At 46.5% G+C, this 14,616-nt stretch overlaps 1 protein-coding gene across 7 annotated transcripts in view; it reads right to left on the bottom strand.

Annotated features, from left to right (window-relative positions):
- Positions 1-14,616, bottom strand: part of Ttc23 (tetratricopeptide repeat domain 23) — an 87,023-nt gene that overhangs the window by 16,068 nt on the left and 56,339 nt on the right. For all 7 annotated transcript variants that reach the window (XM_021634669.2, XM_021634667.2, XM_021634663.2 and 4 more), the window contains one exon: positions 4,212-4,339. In XM_021634669.2, coding sequence (XP_021490344.1) covers positions 4,212-4,339 — 128 coding nt within the window. The remainder of the gene's footprint in view (positions 1-4,211; positions 4,340-14,616) is intronic.

Below are 14,616 nucleotides of genomic sequence, written 5' to 3'. Positions count from 1 at the left end.
CAAAAGTTCAGGGACTGAGTAAGGCCTGTGCTTCTCAAGAAAAGATCATGAAATTGATCCACATTTAACATTTTAGAGAAGAATGTCCTTAAGAACTGGGCCACTGTCAGCAAACAACATATTTGGGGAGACAAAGTACAAAATGTGAAGAAAGAAAGCATCAAGGACACTGTGTCATCTCTCGCTAGAATCTGTTCCACTGAGCAGCAAGAGCACAGCCTGTGTGGAAGCCTTCTAAGTCAGGGGCTCAGTATATGTGTGAACTGATTTCATCTTCTTCTGACCCAGGAGGAGGCCAAGATACAGAGCGGCAGTGGATAACTTCATCAATGGTGGAACTGGAATCTATCTCCTCTCCCCAGCCCTTTCTAGGTCCATGCTCTTCCCCCTCTGTGTGCTATTGTTCTCACATGAGAGAGAACTAGGCTGCACTTGTGGGTCATGCTTCCAGACTTTCTATTCTCACAGGGAATACTTAGGAAGCTAAAAGCAAACACTCCACGGAGCATGATATCATGTTTTGTTTGCTTTGCCCTATTTATTTATACCAACGTGGGATACAAAAAATATGAGCCGATCAGAAAGCAATATTTCCTGATACTAATGTTTGCAAATACCATGACATAAAGGCAGAACATCTGTGAACTGTGAACAATAATCCCTGAAATTCTTCTGCATGAAAACAAAACAAAGCAAAAACAAAGCAATAACAGCCAGGCTCATGCTCTTAATCTCAGCACTTGGGAGACAGAGGCAGGCAGATCTCTAGAAAATTTGAGGCCTGCCTGGGCTGTAGAGTGAGTTCCAGAGTAGCCAAGGCTACACAGAGAAACTGTCTCAAAAAACCAAAAATCAAAAAACCAAACCCAAACAAAAAACCAAATAACAATAATAACAACAAAAACTCCATAATTATGACTGTACAACACTAATGCTAATTCAACAGCCAAATTAAGCTAGGACCATGGAAAGGGCTCCCCATAGCATAGCTCCCCATGGGGCCACACCCTGACCCTGTGTTACAGACAGGCAGAGGTGTGAATGAAGAACATTGTTCTTTTTGTTGCCAGTAGCATGAGTTAGGAACTGGGGCCAGCACATTAAACAACCATGTAACTTGCCAAGTACGGCCAATGAAAGCACACAGAAAACTGGGATCTCCAAGCAGGCCGGCCTGTGTCCATCCCTCCCAACACCTGTGAACAAGGACAAGAAAGAAAGCAAGAGTTGGGTGAGGTGACTTTTCCAGGGCATTTGACTGTGGGGCTTTGGGAAGCCAGTCAGAGATAGGGAGAAGTGCTAGACATCGTTTCTCTGAAGGAAGCCTTTAACACTGTTTCAGCCTGACGAGGGAAATAGAGGTGGATGCGTATCAAGTTACAGGAATGTTCTGATGATGACTGAAAACAGGAAAAACTTAATAGAGAGAACCAAGAATTACGACTTAGATGAGAAGAGGGCATGGGCACACGAGAGCCCAGGAGAAGCACACAGTCTATGTGGGGCTAGTGAGGAGATTCACTTGACCATAGCAAAGCATGTAGGGAAGAACAGGGAGACAAGGCTGGGGGATGGTTAGCTTCTGTCAGGGACAACCATTTGTGTCTTCTCACAGAATATCTTAGCCTGCAGCAGAATGGCCTTCACTTACCGTTTACTGCCAAAATCCTTTCTTCCCAAAGGTTACCTTGCTACTGGAGCAAGCTAGCCTATGAACAGGCCGTAGCCACATCTAGGATGGTTTAGGTATAACCCATGCTCATCTGTGCCAGGTTTCTCAGGCCAGCTCTTGTTAGACATACCTGCTACCCCCCCTGGTGACAGTTCTGCAAGCAAGGGTGAGAAGAGCATGAGGCTGTCATGGGTGGCTGGGCAAGCTGAGCCATTACAGGGGTACCTGGCAGGAGAAGGAGGGCAGAACACCAGGCCATGTTGTATCCTCTCAACAACGTATCCTAGCTTGGCTGCATGCATCCAAAGAAGGGGCAGCATTTATATCCTTGCAAAAACATAGAAGGGCTGGAAATAATTCTGGAATGAAGGAGCCAGTTTGCCAAGATCTCCAAGGGCAGTCTCGGAGACTGAGGCACATCTTTTAAACAAGACTACTGATATCTGTGACTTGCTCAAGATCACTGAGACACATCATCAGTGACACTGGGCATCAGCTACCTCTATACTATGGCAGGAAGGATGGGAGTGAAGACTGAGTATAAGAATTGTGGGAGTTAAAGAGTCAGCTGGCCAACAAACCAGCATCTGTTCTGAGTCTGTTCATTAACTCCACCATGAGCAAGAAGGTCCCTGCTCTCACGGAACTCAGCTTGGTTCTATGAGCAACATAAAATATCCATATAAGTTTATACTACAAATATTTTACTACATCAGTGGGATTCTGTAAGGAAGACTCAGAAGAGTCCAGTACAGGCAAGGGAGGGAAGGTGGGGAACTAAAGGACAGATTGCACTAGCCTGGAATCAGGGAGCGCCTTCCAGGAGGAAATGAAAGAAGAGACCAGCTATAAGCTTCTGTCTCTGTATCTCTCTCTCTCTCTCTCTCTCTCTCTCTCTCTCTCTCTCTCTCTGTGTGTGTGTGTGTGTGTATGTGTGTGTGTGTAGAAAAGGGTGGTATGAGCTGGGGAGATGGCTCAGTCTTTAGAAGTATTTTCAATCTTGAGGGCCTGAATTCAATCCCCTGAACCCACATAAAAATGCTAGGTGTGGTGGCATGCACTTGTAAGAGCTAGTGACACAAAGACAAAAAGGTGCCGGTGTACTGGACAGCCAGTCTAGCCGAACTGGTGAGTTGCAGGCCAATGAAAGATCCTGTCTTAAAGGAGGTGGATGACCTTCCCGAGGGTGACATACAAGCTTATCCACTGGCCTCCATGTGTGCAAATGTGTGCATACGCACCTGTACACAAATGAACAGGCATACCCACACATGCTGTAAGAAAAGGAAAAACTATTAGTACAGGAAATTAGCTTAGGGAGAGGAATGAAGTGAGCCTAGAAATGTCAGCAGAATCTACACATTGGAAGACCGGGCCAGCTTTGCTGTGAGGGCATGAAGGTTCATTGGGATATCAAATGAATGTTCACTGACAGATGCGCTTTTAAAGTCTGAATAGACTAGACAAGTGCACTGAGGATGAGCGCTTGGGAAAGAGAAGATGCTAGAGTGGTCCTGACAAGAGAGGATGCCTCGTAGGAGGAGAAATGTTAAACCATGCATGTATTAAAGACATCTGGAGGTGAATGAGGAATCTTCAAGTCCCCATAGGAGCAAGATGGAGCCAGGGTTGACATCTAACGCCCTAGCAGGGTCCTCTATCTTTGGTTAAGTGACTCCCAAGCACAGCCCTCTCTCTCTTTGGTTGGGTGATTGGGAAGAACAGTGAAACACTCTTGTTATGGTGACTGTGGATCTATCTTGGCCTGACAAACTTGAATGAATATAGAATAAGAGCCTATGTTCCTTAGTTGAGAGAAGAGAGATTAAGGATGAGGAAAAGAGCTGTGGGAGTTTTGAGACAACAAAGAGAAAACGCTTTTCATCTTCATCTCCATCTCCAAGATTTGCTATGCTACGCTGAAAACACATACACACACACACACACACACGCACACACACGCACGCACAACAAACCTCTGAGGTATCTACTGTCTCCTTCTGGAACAGGTAAAATTTATAGGGAACAGGTTCTCAGAGTTTTGTTACTGGTGGATATAAGCTCTGACAAGTATAAGTTCTGGTCTCGTTCCACTTTCCTAAGCGATGCTGTGCATGCCTTTACAGACCCATAGTAAAGAGAGTGAGCTGAAACCTCTGTGCTACGTTTTTCATCAGTTATGATAATTCCATTACTCGATACTCAAATGTGAAGAATAGGATTGGCCACACTGACTGCCACACACCAGTTAGAAGAAGCACAGGATGCAGTGAGTAGGGGTTTCCCCACTGGGTTCTTGAGGTTTTCAGTCCTTTGTCATCTTTCATAGTTGGATGTAGCATTTGCTTCCCACAGTTCTCTTTCTAAGAGGAAGTATCTGGATACTTGCCAAGAGTGGCTCCTTGATTTATTTACCTATGTCCCTCCCAGGCTAGGATATGCCCTGTACATAGTAGGTGCTTACTAAATACTTGAGGAGTGAAGTAGTCTTTGGCATCCCATGTGTATAGCTTGACAATTGTGATCTAAACTCACTCACTTCTTTTTGTCCAGCGATTTGCAGAAAATTGCAAAATTCATCTTGAATTGAAAGAAATTTGGCTCTTGCTGCTCCTTCAGAATCCTTGACGTGAGTCATGCTTTCCTGAAAATACTTCTCGGCCACATCTGAAAAGAGCATAGAATACAATTTTGAAAATAGCTCGAGGATCTGAAGCAGAGATGGAGCAAATATGCTGTTAATGATGGTAAAACATTTAAAAATAGGCATTTGGATAAGAGCAGCCAGTTCAAGGGACTCTCCTGTGCCCATTAATCTGCCCGTTTTAGCAGAAATTATTTATATCTCAGAAGGATACAGCAATTTGCTTCCCTTATTTTTCAGACATTTTAGTGTTCTTGGTGATAGAGAAAGCAAAGTTAATGGGCTGAGAAAGGAGAAACTTTCCCCAGATCCAAACGCACTAAGGTATTTTCATGTTGACTGATAATGCATTGTCTCTGCCTAGAAATCAGTCCTCACAATTCATATAATTTTATGGACTCTAACTATAATCTTGTTATATATTTCTATAACACATAGACTTACACAGGACAAAACAAAACAAAACAAAAAAAAGCCTAGGAAATTTGGTCAATATACTACTGAAGAATTCCAACTATTCTAAACTCTTAAACATGCTGATTAATAAAACGAAAATAGTTTGAAATAAATGACAATCATAAAAGAAAGAGAAGGAAGACCCCAGCCACAGAAAATGAAAAGGGAAATAAAAACCACAACTGTGACTCATTCAGATACCTGAGATAAATCAATTTGAAGTGATAAAGGTTAAGTCTTTGCTCATACTTTTGGAGGCTTTGGTCTGTGACATAGTGGCTCTGTTGCTTCTCTGTTCAGGCTGAGAGAACCTGTGAGGATGTGACAGAGCATCTCATGGTAACCAGAAGCAAAGAGAATCAGGAAGGACCTGGGTTCCCAACATCGCTGTCTAAGAGTGTCATAGGCTGAGGACCAAGCCTTTACTACAGGGGCCTTGGGAGGGCACATTGCCAAACCACGGCAAACAAGGAACCGAAGCTCAACAGTCCACAGGCCTCCTAGGAAACAATGCATGCACTCAGGACTGTGGTTTTCCAAGCTTGAGCAAGACTGGAGATGGGGCCTGAAGCCCATTTGTGGTAGCAAGCTGAGTGAAGCTCCCTTCAAAAAGCCAGCCTGGTGCTGCAACTCATCCCTGAGGGCTCTGGGCCAAAGTCCTGAATGTGATGTGAGATCATAGGTCTCTGCTGGCTTTTAGAAAGTGAGATCATCCCTTGGGTCCAACAGAATCATGATGGCTTTTGTTGCTGCTTTGTTTCCTGAGACAGGGGTTCCCTGTGTTGTCCCCTGGCTGTCCCTGAACCCACAAAGATCAGCCTGCCTCTGCATTCTAGAGTACTAGAATTAAAGGCATGCGACACTATGCCGGCACATGTAGGTTTTTGAACAGAGAGAACTTTCTGCAGCTGGTGACAGAAAAAGAAGTCAGAGACACTGGAAGCTGTTGCAGTTTAGGTCTGGATTTTCTCCCAGGGGCTCATATGCTGAAGGCTTAATTTCCAGACCATGGAGTTATTAAACGTGTAGCCTAACTGAAGGAAATTATGCTACTGAGGGGGTGTGCTTGAAAGTAATATTGGGACCCTGGTTCCCTTCTCTTTTTCTCTCCTTCCTCCCTTCCTGGCTGCTATGAGGTAAATAGTTTTCTCTGCTATGGTATTCAGCCTCCCCATGGGCCCAGTGCAACACAAATGGAGACTTCTGCACCATGAGCCAAGTAAACATTTCCTTTCAGAAGAGGCCAGGCTCTAGATGACAGTGGAGCTGGCGGCTGCTTGTTCATAACCTGAGCAGAGAAACCAGCCTTGCTGTGCCAGACATCTGGCTTGTAGAACCAGGAACTAATAAACGGGTGCTTAAATAACTACAACACTTTTGTGTCTATACATGTGCTTGCAGACATGAATGTGCTTGTGTGTGTGCACGCACGACTGTGCATGCATCTGTGGAGGCACACATCCTCGTGACTGAGGCATCTTCTTCTATCACTCTCCACCTCATTGTTACTATATTATTCTGAGACAAGGTCTTGTGAGGCTTTCCATTTTGGCTGGACTGGCTGGCCCCTGGGATCTGCTGGACCCATTGCTGGGGTTAGAGTTGACGGCCACCACCCCCTGGCTTTTATGTGGCCACTGGAGATCTAAAGCTAGTTCCAAATGCTTTCCTAGCAAGCACTTCACTCTCTGAGCTCTCTCTAGCCCCACATCTATAATTTGTATGCAACAAAAGAAAACTAATGTGGAAAATATAACTATTAAAGTTTATATTGTTTAGATATGTATTTTATAGTATTTTGGAATTCATCAAGTTTTAATGAGCAGAAAACAGAAAGAAAACAAATACATCCATAGTTATGTTCTAAATGTTGGGTCCTCCTCAAATTCATGTTAAAAATTCCAAACTCCAAGGTGATGGTCATTGAGAGGTGATTTGTCATGTGGACAGAGCCCCCGCAAATGGAACTTGTGCTTCTGTGCATGGGACCCTGGACAGTGACCGTGACACTCTCCTATGGGAGAAACCAGTGAAACACAGCTGTCTATGAACCAGTAAGTGGCCACCTGCAGACATCAAACCTTGACCTTGGACTTCCCAGTCTCCAGGGTTTTGAAAAACGAATTCTTAAGTTACCTAATGTGTGGTGTTCTGTTATGGCAGCTTGAGCAGATTAAGGCAGCTCAGAACCTCTACAAATGGAAATGAGCACAATTGCCTAGATCCAAGCACAGGCTTCAAGCCTGTCCACCCACAGAGAGAAAAGGCTATTCAAGGCACAGGTTTAGCACAGTTATGAAAAATGTCACTAAAATTAAACGCTCCCACCTATTAAGCACTGCATGTCCATTTTCACAGTTGTAGTTAAGGGCATCTCTCCTGCTAACTGACAATCAGATGCATCAGAGGTAGCAGCAGCCACAACAGACACTGAGCAGATAGAAACAATGAAAATGGACAGACAGAATGGCCCCCAAACACAGAAGCCCCAGGTTATTTGCTGCTAAGCAATCCTGCATAGCAGAAGAGCTCTGAGAACATGGCTGAAATTCATGTTGCCAGTCCTGGGTGCAGAGAAATGATCCAAGCACACTCATTTGAAAGGGAAGAAGTAAACACATAGATAGGGAAAGCATTTTCCAGATGGACATGACTGAAGAAAACTCCGATCTGGAAACAAGAAGTGTTGGGTTCCACCTTGGTGATGTGGGCAGGAGCAGGACTCCTGTCACATTGTCTCCTAGGCATGTCCCCATCCCAGGCTCTTTAGCTGGATCAGCATTAACTGAACTGGATACCCCTCACCTTCACCAGGCCAGCAGGTGCTTTCCTATGGTACTATCCAAGTCTTATGGTAGAAAGTTCTCCAATATGGAAAATGTTATATCTCTTTACTTATTGCTGAGCCCTCAGAGTATCAACTCTGACTTAGCTTGATAATCTGATGGCAGTGTTGAAGGTAGTGTGGCATAAACATTCCACATCTAATGTGACTGGGGTATGCTGGAATGGAGGGTGCTTGATATTTTCATTTTCTAAGCTAGTTGGGAGCCAATAAAAGAATGTGGCCCAGCCCTTTTAGAGTAAAACAAAACTGGTTAGATGGGCAGGCCTGGTGGTGCATGGCAGTGACCCCAGTACCCCTGTCTGTCCTCAGAAGATCTCTAGTCAAAGGAAAACAGTAAGACTAGGGGCTAGACTGTCCCTAATGGCAGACATCACAGGCAAGCTGACCACATCTGTAATGGCAAGTCAGGACCCTTGCTTTACAGGATGTCCTGAAACACAGTAACGGGGGGGGGGGGGGGTCTCAGGCATCAACAGTGATAGTCTCCCTACCTGCACATCTTGATGTTTATCTGGGATAAAGGAAAAGTCTTTTATTGCAAACCCTGACTTCCCTCACCTCCCCAGGCCCTACATGAACTGTGACCCATGATTACACGGGTGGTCTTTGAGGAGAGAGCAAAGTGTGTGCTAGCCCACAGCAGAGGAGTCATGTCCTCAACAGATTGTTTCCCAGGCCTGGGAGGGGAAGTTTAGGCACCCCAGACTCATGAGGAACAAGTGACAAGAGAATTTCTAAAAAGACAGGAAGCCATGGGTTCTGGACAGGAAGTCCTCTCCTGGCATGGTCCTGTGTTCTGAAGCTGGGTATGAATTTATAGAGCCGGTAAGCAGTTCAGTGTTCTTGCACATGGCCTTCCTTAACTTTAAAAAGCACTTCTAGAATCCTCTGCAACCCGATGCCCATAGCCTGGGCAGAGATGAAGTCATTCTCTAAAACACGGGCGAGTGACTCAGCTGGTAAACCTGAGCCCTGGCAGCTGAGGTGAGCTGAGACCAGAAACCTCTTCCCACTCCGACCCCAGCTGAGTGTTTGGGTTGTCTATGGGTTCCAGCAGAGGGAGGGAGTGATGCTGCACACCTGTACTTTAACCATCTCTGCAGATGGCTCTGTCTGGGTACCTGAGAACATGTACACTTGCATGGAGAGGTTCATATGCAGGCAAAGGAAACAAAGCTTTGTTCAGCCAGAGACAAGAGGGCTGCAGAACAGCCCACTAGATGTCAGAAAGCTTAAAAAAAAAGCTGTGTGTGTGTGTGTGTGTGTGTGTGTGTGTGTGCAGTGCATCTGTGACAGAGGACAACTTATAAGAGTTGGTCCTGCCTTTGTTCCACTTGGGTCCTTGCAGTCAAACCCAGATAGTCAGGCTTGATGGTAAGTACTCTTACCCTGTGAGCCACCTTTCTGGCCTAGGTCAGGAAACTTCTAACTAAAATAAATTCCAGTTAACCTGGGGTTCATTTTCCTGGGCTGTTCTGAGGCAGGAAGAGGGATGGTAAAGACAGCTTTATTGCTGGAGGGCTCCATGTATAATGTGACAATCATCTTTTGTAACAGTCTCAAAATATAGTCTTCGTATTAACTGCAAAGGCTTTGAGGACTCCAAGAAATTTAAAAACAGGAAGTCTCCAATCCTAGCCTGATCTTCACTTAGCAAAAACTGGATGGTTGAGACCATGGTGGGTGCTCCTACCCCCACCACCCATCACCTGTACGGAGCACAGGGGAGGCCTGGGGTCTCATCCCACATAGTGGGTGGCTGAGCTGGTAAACTTGCTGTAAAAACCTGAGGAAATTCATATGTATTGCTGGGGGCAGGCCTGTATCAGAAAGCATGGTGGCTAAATGGGCCCAAACCCAGAAGAAGCTTGTAGAGCATAAAGGTGCTGAGCATGCTCACAGGGCTTGACAAGGGGCTCAGACAGCGTGGGATTTGCCTGCCTTGGGGCCCTCACTACCAGGAGCAGTCCAGTCTCCCGACTCTCATCCCTTTGCCACTTACAGTCCCATGCAGGGCCACACAAACAGAAGTTGGTCATTTTACAACCTTAGACCTCCAGTCCCTTAGTTAGGGAAGCATATATGTTCTCCAAAGAGCTGCCTTAAAAAGCCCTTTCAAAAGCACTGAGTGTAAATAGCACAGCTTTTCTAAGAAGTTCTGAATGCAAATCTTACATGCTGGCACCTGAACGGACGACCCGAACCTTGTGGAAGTGGCCACCACAGGCTGTGCACTTTGTCCTGCCCAGAAATGGCATAGGGGCCCCAGGCCTCACTCAAGACACTCAGGAAAAAAAGGCAACTGGCCAGGTAGGGTTCCAGAGGTTTCTGCTCTACCCTGGATGGTTCCCTAGGAAAAAGGTCCAGCAACTTAGGTTTGGTTTCTCCCACTGGCCCCGAGAGCTGCCGAGTGAGCAGCCTCACCAAGACAGCAAGCTCTTCTGGGGCTCGCAACTTTTATGACTAGGCTGGGATGTGACATTCATGGCGTGACCACCTTTCTGGGTGGAGGGTATGGGAAGGAGGCAGACTGTGGTCTCCAGTCCAAGGCCTTGGCTGTTCTAATGTGCCGAATGACCATGCACTCCGGTTCTCCAGGTGTGAGGATAACTTCCAGAAGTTTCTGAGAGGGATCGTTCTGATGCTGGCAGAAACAGTAAGAATCTCCCTTCCTTCTCATCGCCTCACCCATTATTCCATTGCTTCCCAAGGGAACTCCGAGCAGGTGTGGACAGATATCTGCTTGGGCCCCTCACAGGCAGGTAAGTGCAGGCTGGCCAGGCATTCTTATAAGCAAGGAGTCTCGGGAGGAGGGATGGGAACGAGGAGTACACAGGGCACCTGGGTATGGGAAGGCTGAGGAGGAAAAGAAGATCAAGAGGTACAACATCAGGAAGAAAGGGTACAGATAGGCTGCAGCCAGTGGTAGGGTGTCTCAGCTTCTGCCAGCAGGACTATACCATGCCACAGCCCCACCACGGAGGCCTCAAATGAAGGAGGGAAGAAGAGAATGCTAAGGAAGGCCACAGGAAGGTGAAGGCTGTGGACAGAGACCTCTGACAGGGGTCTTACCTCCCAGGGGCTCCCAGGCTCCAACAGCTACACATGCCTGGAGCTGCCTGACTTCCAGTCTCTTGGGACACTTGGATGTCCCACGGGCATCATAACAGGTGACCACTGTGTGGAGAAGGTGTGGGGTGTGCCCAAGACAAGCAGAGCAAATAGGATACAGGAGGAAGAGTTGAACAAGGAAGCATTGTGGAAGGTTAAGGAGAGCTATCCAGATAAAACAAACAAACAAAACATCTTCATTACACCTGGGGGGGGGGGGGAAGGAGAAGCTAGGACTGGCCAGTAGGAACTACTGGGAAATAGATGTATTTGTGTGTAGGGAATCCAGTCAGTCAGAAATCCCTGTCCCTAAGCGCCAACAAGGACAGACATCATTCCCTCTTGCTGTCTTGGGACCGAGAAGAACTCCTTAGCTTGCTGGTAGCCAGGACTACATGGGGCACTTCCAAACAAGGCTGCTTGCACTGAGGAGCACACAGGTTTACACTGAAATGTACTTGGCTTTGGACCATTTCCTTTTAATATCCTTAAGGAGAAGTGCTGTAAACACAGGGCCAAGGCCCTGGACAGTTAGCAGGGTTGGGAGAGCTGTTAATACCAAGTTTGTCTATGGCTGCTCTGGGAAGCTGGCCAGGCCCAGGTTAGTGACATTCCACGAGCCTGAATTGGGAATCTTCAGGCAAGCACAAGCCTCCCAGACTTCTAGGGCAGTTTTCTGTGCACGAAGAATGCATGACAGCGCAGGGCAAAGGCGTCATTCCAGTGTGGCGCCTGAGCCCCTCCTGGGTCGGCAGCACCGCTTGTTAGCAGACAGCACCTTCAATGGACATCCAGCAAGGAAACAGGGCAGACTGGCCACAGAAAGACCTCAAATGGGAAATCAGGCTTCTAAAGATTCTATTGTTTTGTTTTGCTTTTTCTCCATAAACAAAAACAAAGGGAGACGTCTATGTTAGGTACAGACAGGTTTAAACATAAAAGAACAAAGGCCCCTTGACACTCTGAAAGACATGCAGCTTTGCTTCCAGGGGATCTTGAGGACTAGAAGTGACCATAGTCTAGGTCAGAAAGTCCTGGGTGGGTGAGAGCAGGAGCCGGGGTGGGGTGGGGACAGATTGTATCTCCCTCCTTGAGTTCCTAGTTGGCCTCTTTCCTTTCCCCTGCAGGGGGCAGCAGAAGCCTGGACAGTCCTCAGCCTTGTCCAGGTCTCTCACAGCTTTGCCATGGTGGCTTTCTCCATGTGAAAGGGACAGCAGCGCGAGGGCAGAAAAGATGAGGGAATGTGCTTGCTTGGTCCAGTCAGCCTGCCCTGATCCACCTAGGCCACACACAGCATTTGCAGGTACAAGCTGGAACAAATCCTAGGTCTCCAGGCGCTGGCCACACCAGCTTATTTTCCAGCCTTCCCTTCATCTGCCACCAAGGGAGCAAAGACTCTGACAACAGCAGGTTTCAACGCTTGGAATAATTTTTCCAAAAGATACTCATCTCTGATTTGCTTGGGCCATGGGAGCAAGGGTTTGTTTGCTTCGTAGAGCTGTTCTGGGGTTCACATTGCTACTGAACAACTGGCACGGCATATCCTTCTACCCCCCGGGCTGCTCTGCCAGTATCCTCACTCACAATGTCCTTACCTGTGGCTTCAGTAGCTAAATTTCCCACCAAATTACCACTAATATTATCAAGGTGACAGGTATCCTCTGATTGGCAGGTGCTGAATCTAGAGGGGCCCATCAGGGAGCAGCCCTCAGGCTCATCTGGCCTTTGTCCTTTTAGTGTAGAGGAGAGGGAGGGAGGCAGGGAGAGAGAGGGAAAGGAGAAAAGAGAAAAGAGAGGAGAGAGGAGAGAGAGAGGCAGAGACAGAGAGGAGCCTCTCTAGGCTGACAGAACATTGTGGTAGGAAGAACTAGTGTGGCGTGTCTTTGCAACACTGGAGGTCACATCTTGTCTCCACCACGTTAAAGATATTAACAAAACCTGCATACAATTGTCACTGTTGTTGTAGCTGTCGTTGTTCTATCCTGAGACACCTGCTACCTGTGCTCCTGAAGTCAGCTAGTCTCCAGCCGCAGCCCCTGCTCTTCTGCCACTGCAGCTTCTGCCCCTCAGCTCTGACTGGGACATAGCTCTTTGGGTGCTGGTCAAGAAATGTTCTGTGCAGCCACAGGGTTACAGGGCTGAGGGCGGAGCTAAGACCTTCTACAGGCCTCTGCATCCTGGCCCTTCCACACACTTGTCTGAGGCTGTCCTCACTCATCCGAGGTCTCATGTCTGCTCCAAACTCTACACTCTTGCACAGGGATAGGGAAAAAAAGGGGGCAAATGTACAGCCACTCCTTATATATAAAACAAATAATAAGGAGTGTTTGGAGATGCCTCTCTGCACTGAGACCTTGATAACACTCAATGGCTTAGAAAAAATCACATTTCCTATTGCCTTAGAATCTTCATCCAAAACTGGAGCTAAGTAAAGTGAGGCCAGTGTGTCCTATGCGGGCATGAGTCATCTAGTACTCATATTATCTGTATCACGCAGGTATTATTATCACTTCCACTCTGTATGAGAGGCAAGCCCAGCTGTATTTATCCCAGAAAACTATATATATGTATGTGTGTGTATATATATGCATGCATGCATGCACACACACCTCAAATTGGACTGTCACTGATTCTATGTAGGGCAAAGCAGACTGGTCTAACTTCGAAACAAAACCATCCCTGTGTATAATTTCTGCGGGCCATTGTTCAGTTCATATAGTCAACAAGGAAGTCCACTCTGTACTAAGTGGGGCTCAGAACCAGAACAGCCTCCAGGCAAAAAGACTGTTTTTAGCCTTTGCCTCTTCCATCTGTTTGGGTATTCTTTTAGAAGAGACTGCTTTCTTCCTCTGCCCATTTTAAAGGCTCAGAACTTTTCAGTTGTCTTAACCCAGGACCCACCAAGACACATGTCATCTAAAGGCTTTGGTGGCTCAGTTTCCCATCAAATTACCACTACTGTTACCAAGGTGATAGGTGTTTCAAGTGTCCTCTGATTGTCAGGTGCTGAATCTGAGAGGAGCCTATTAAGGAGCAGTCCTTGTGCCTGTCTGTCATTTTGCTGTAGAGCAATGATGACAGAAACAGAAAAAAGCGGATGTCTCAGGGAAGAATGGCGTCTCTGGCAGCAGTGACAGCTGTATGCCAGTTCTGATACTCTCACAGACTGCCGCGAATGCCTTTAACGGTCTGACCTCCACTCCACAGCCAGTCTTTCCCACCACCCGACAAACTCCTACACTCTGCACAAGCTATAGATTTGCACCCATGGTGGCTTGTATTTGTAACCTGAGTACTCAGGAGGCTGAGGCAGGAGGACTGTCCTGACTGAGCCTGAAGCCGGTTTGGGCCACAAAGTAAAACTTTCTCTCAAAAAAAAATTTATCTATCTATCTATCTATCTATCTATCTATCTATCTATCTATCTATCTATATGAGAAAATATATGAGAAAAGTGTAAGTGCTATGGAACCACAAATATAAAAGTGGTTAAAATTCATTATATGTGTCTGTGCATCACCATAATAAAGGTTGAAAAGAGATTTTTAAAAACAGAATAAAATAAGCTGTAGACCCCCAAATCCCCATGTTGTGCAAGGATGAGGAAAAGCATGAGCCATGGCAACTTCCTTTATAATCGCACGTTTACCCTAGATCAAAGCTGTTCTCACACTGGTTTTGACCTTAAACATATTTGAATTAGTTACCATCAGCCAACAACTGGAGATTTCACATGAAGATCTACATTTCTTCTTCCTCTCTGCAATATGCACACCTGCCACGGGGAGCCATGGTGCTAGAGTAAACTATCCGGATACAGGCTGGCTCCTTTAAAAGGTCTGCCATGGTCCTCACCGCTTTCTACTGTCTCTCATTCTGTTATCT

Source organism: Meriones unguiculatus, chromosome 14 (genome assembly GCF_030254825.1).
Source record: "Meriones unguiculatus strain TT.TT164.6M chromosome 14, Bangor_MerUng_6.1, whole genome shotgun sequence".
Lineage (NCBI taxonomy): Eukaryota > Metazoa > Chordata > Mammalia > Rodentia > Muridae > Meriones > Meriones unguiculatus.
The sequence above is the reverse complement of the archived record's forward strand: the minus strand, read 5'-3'. Positions and strand labels throughout refer to the sequence as shown.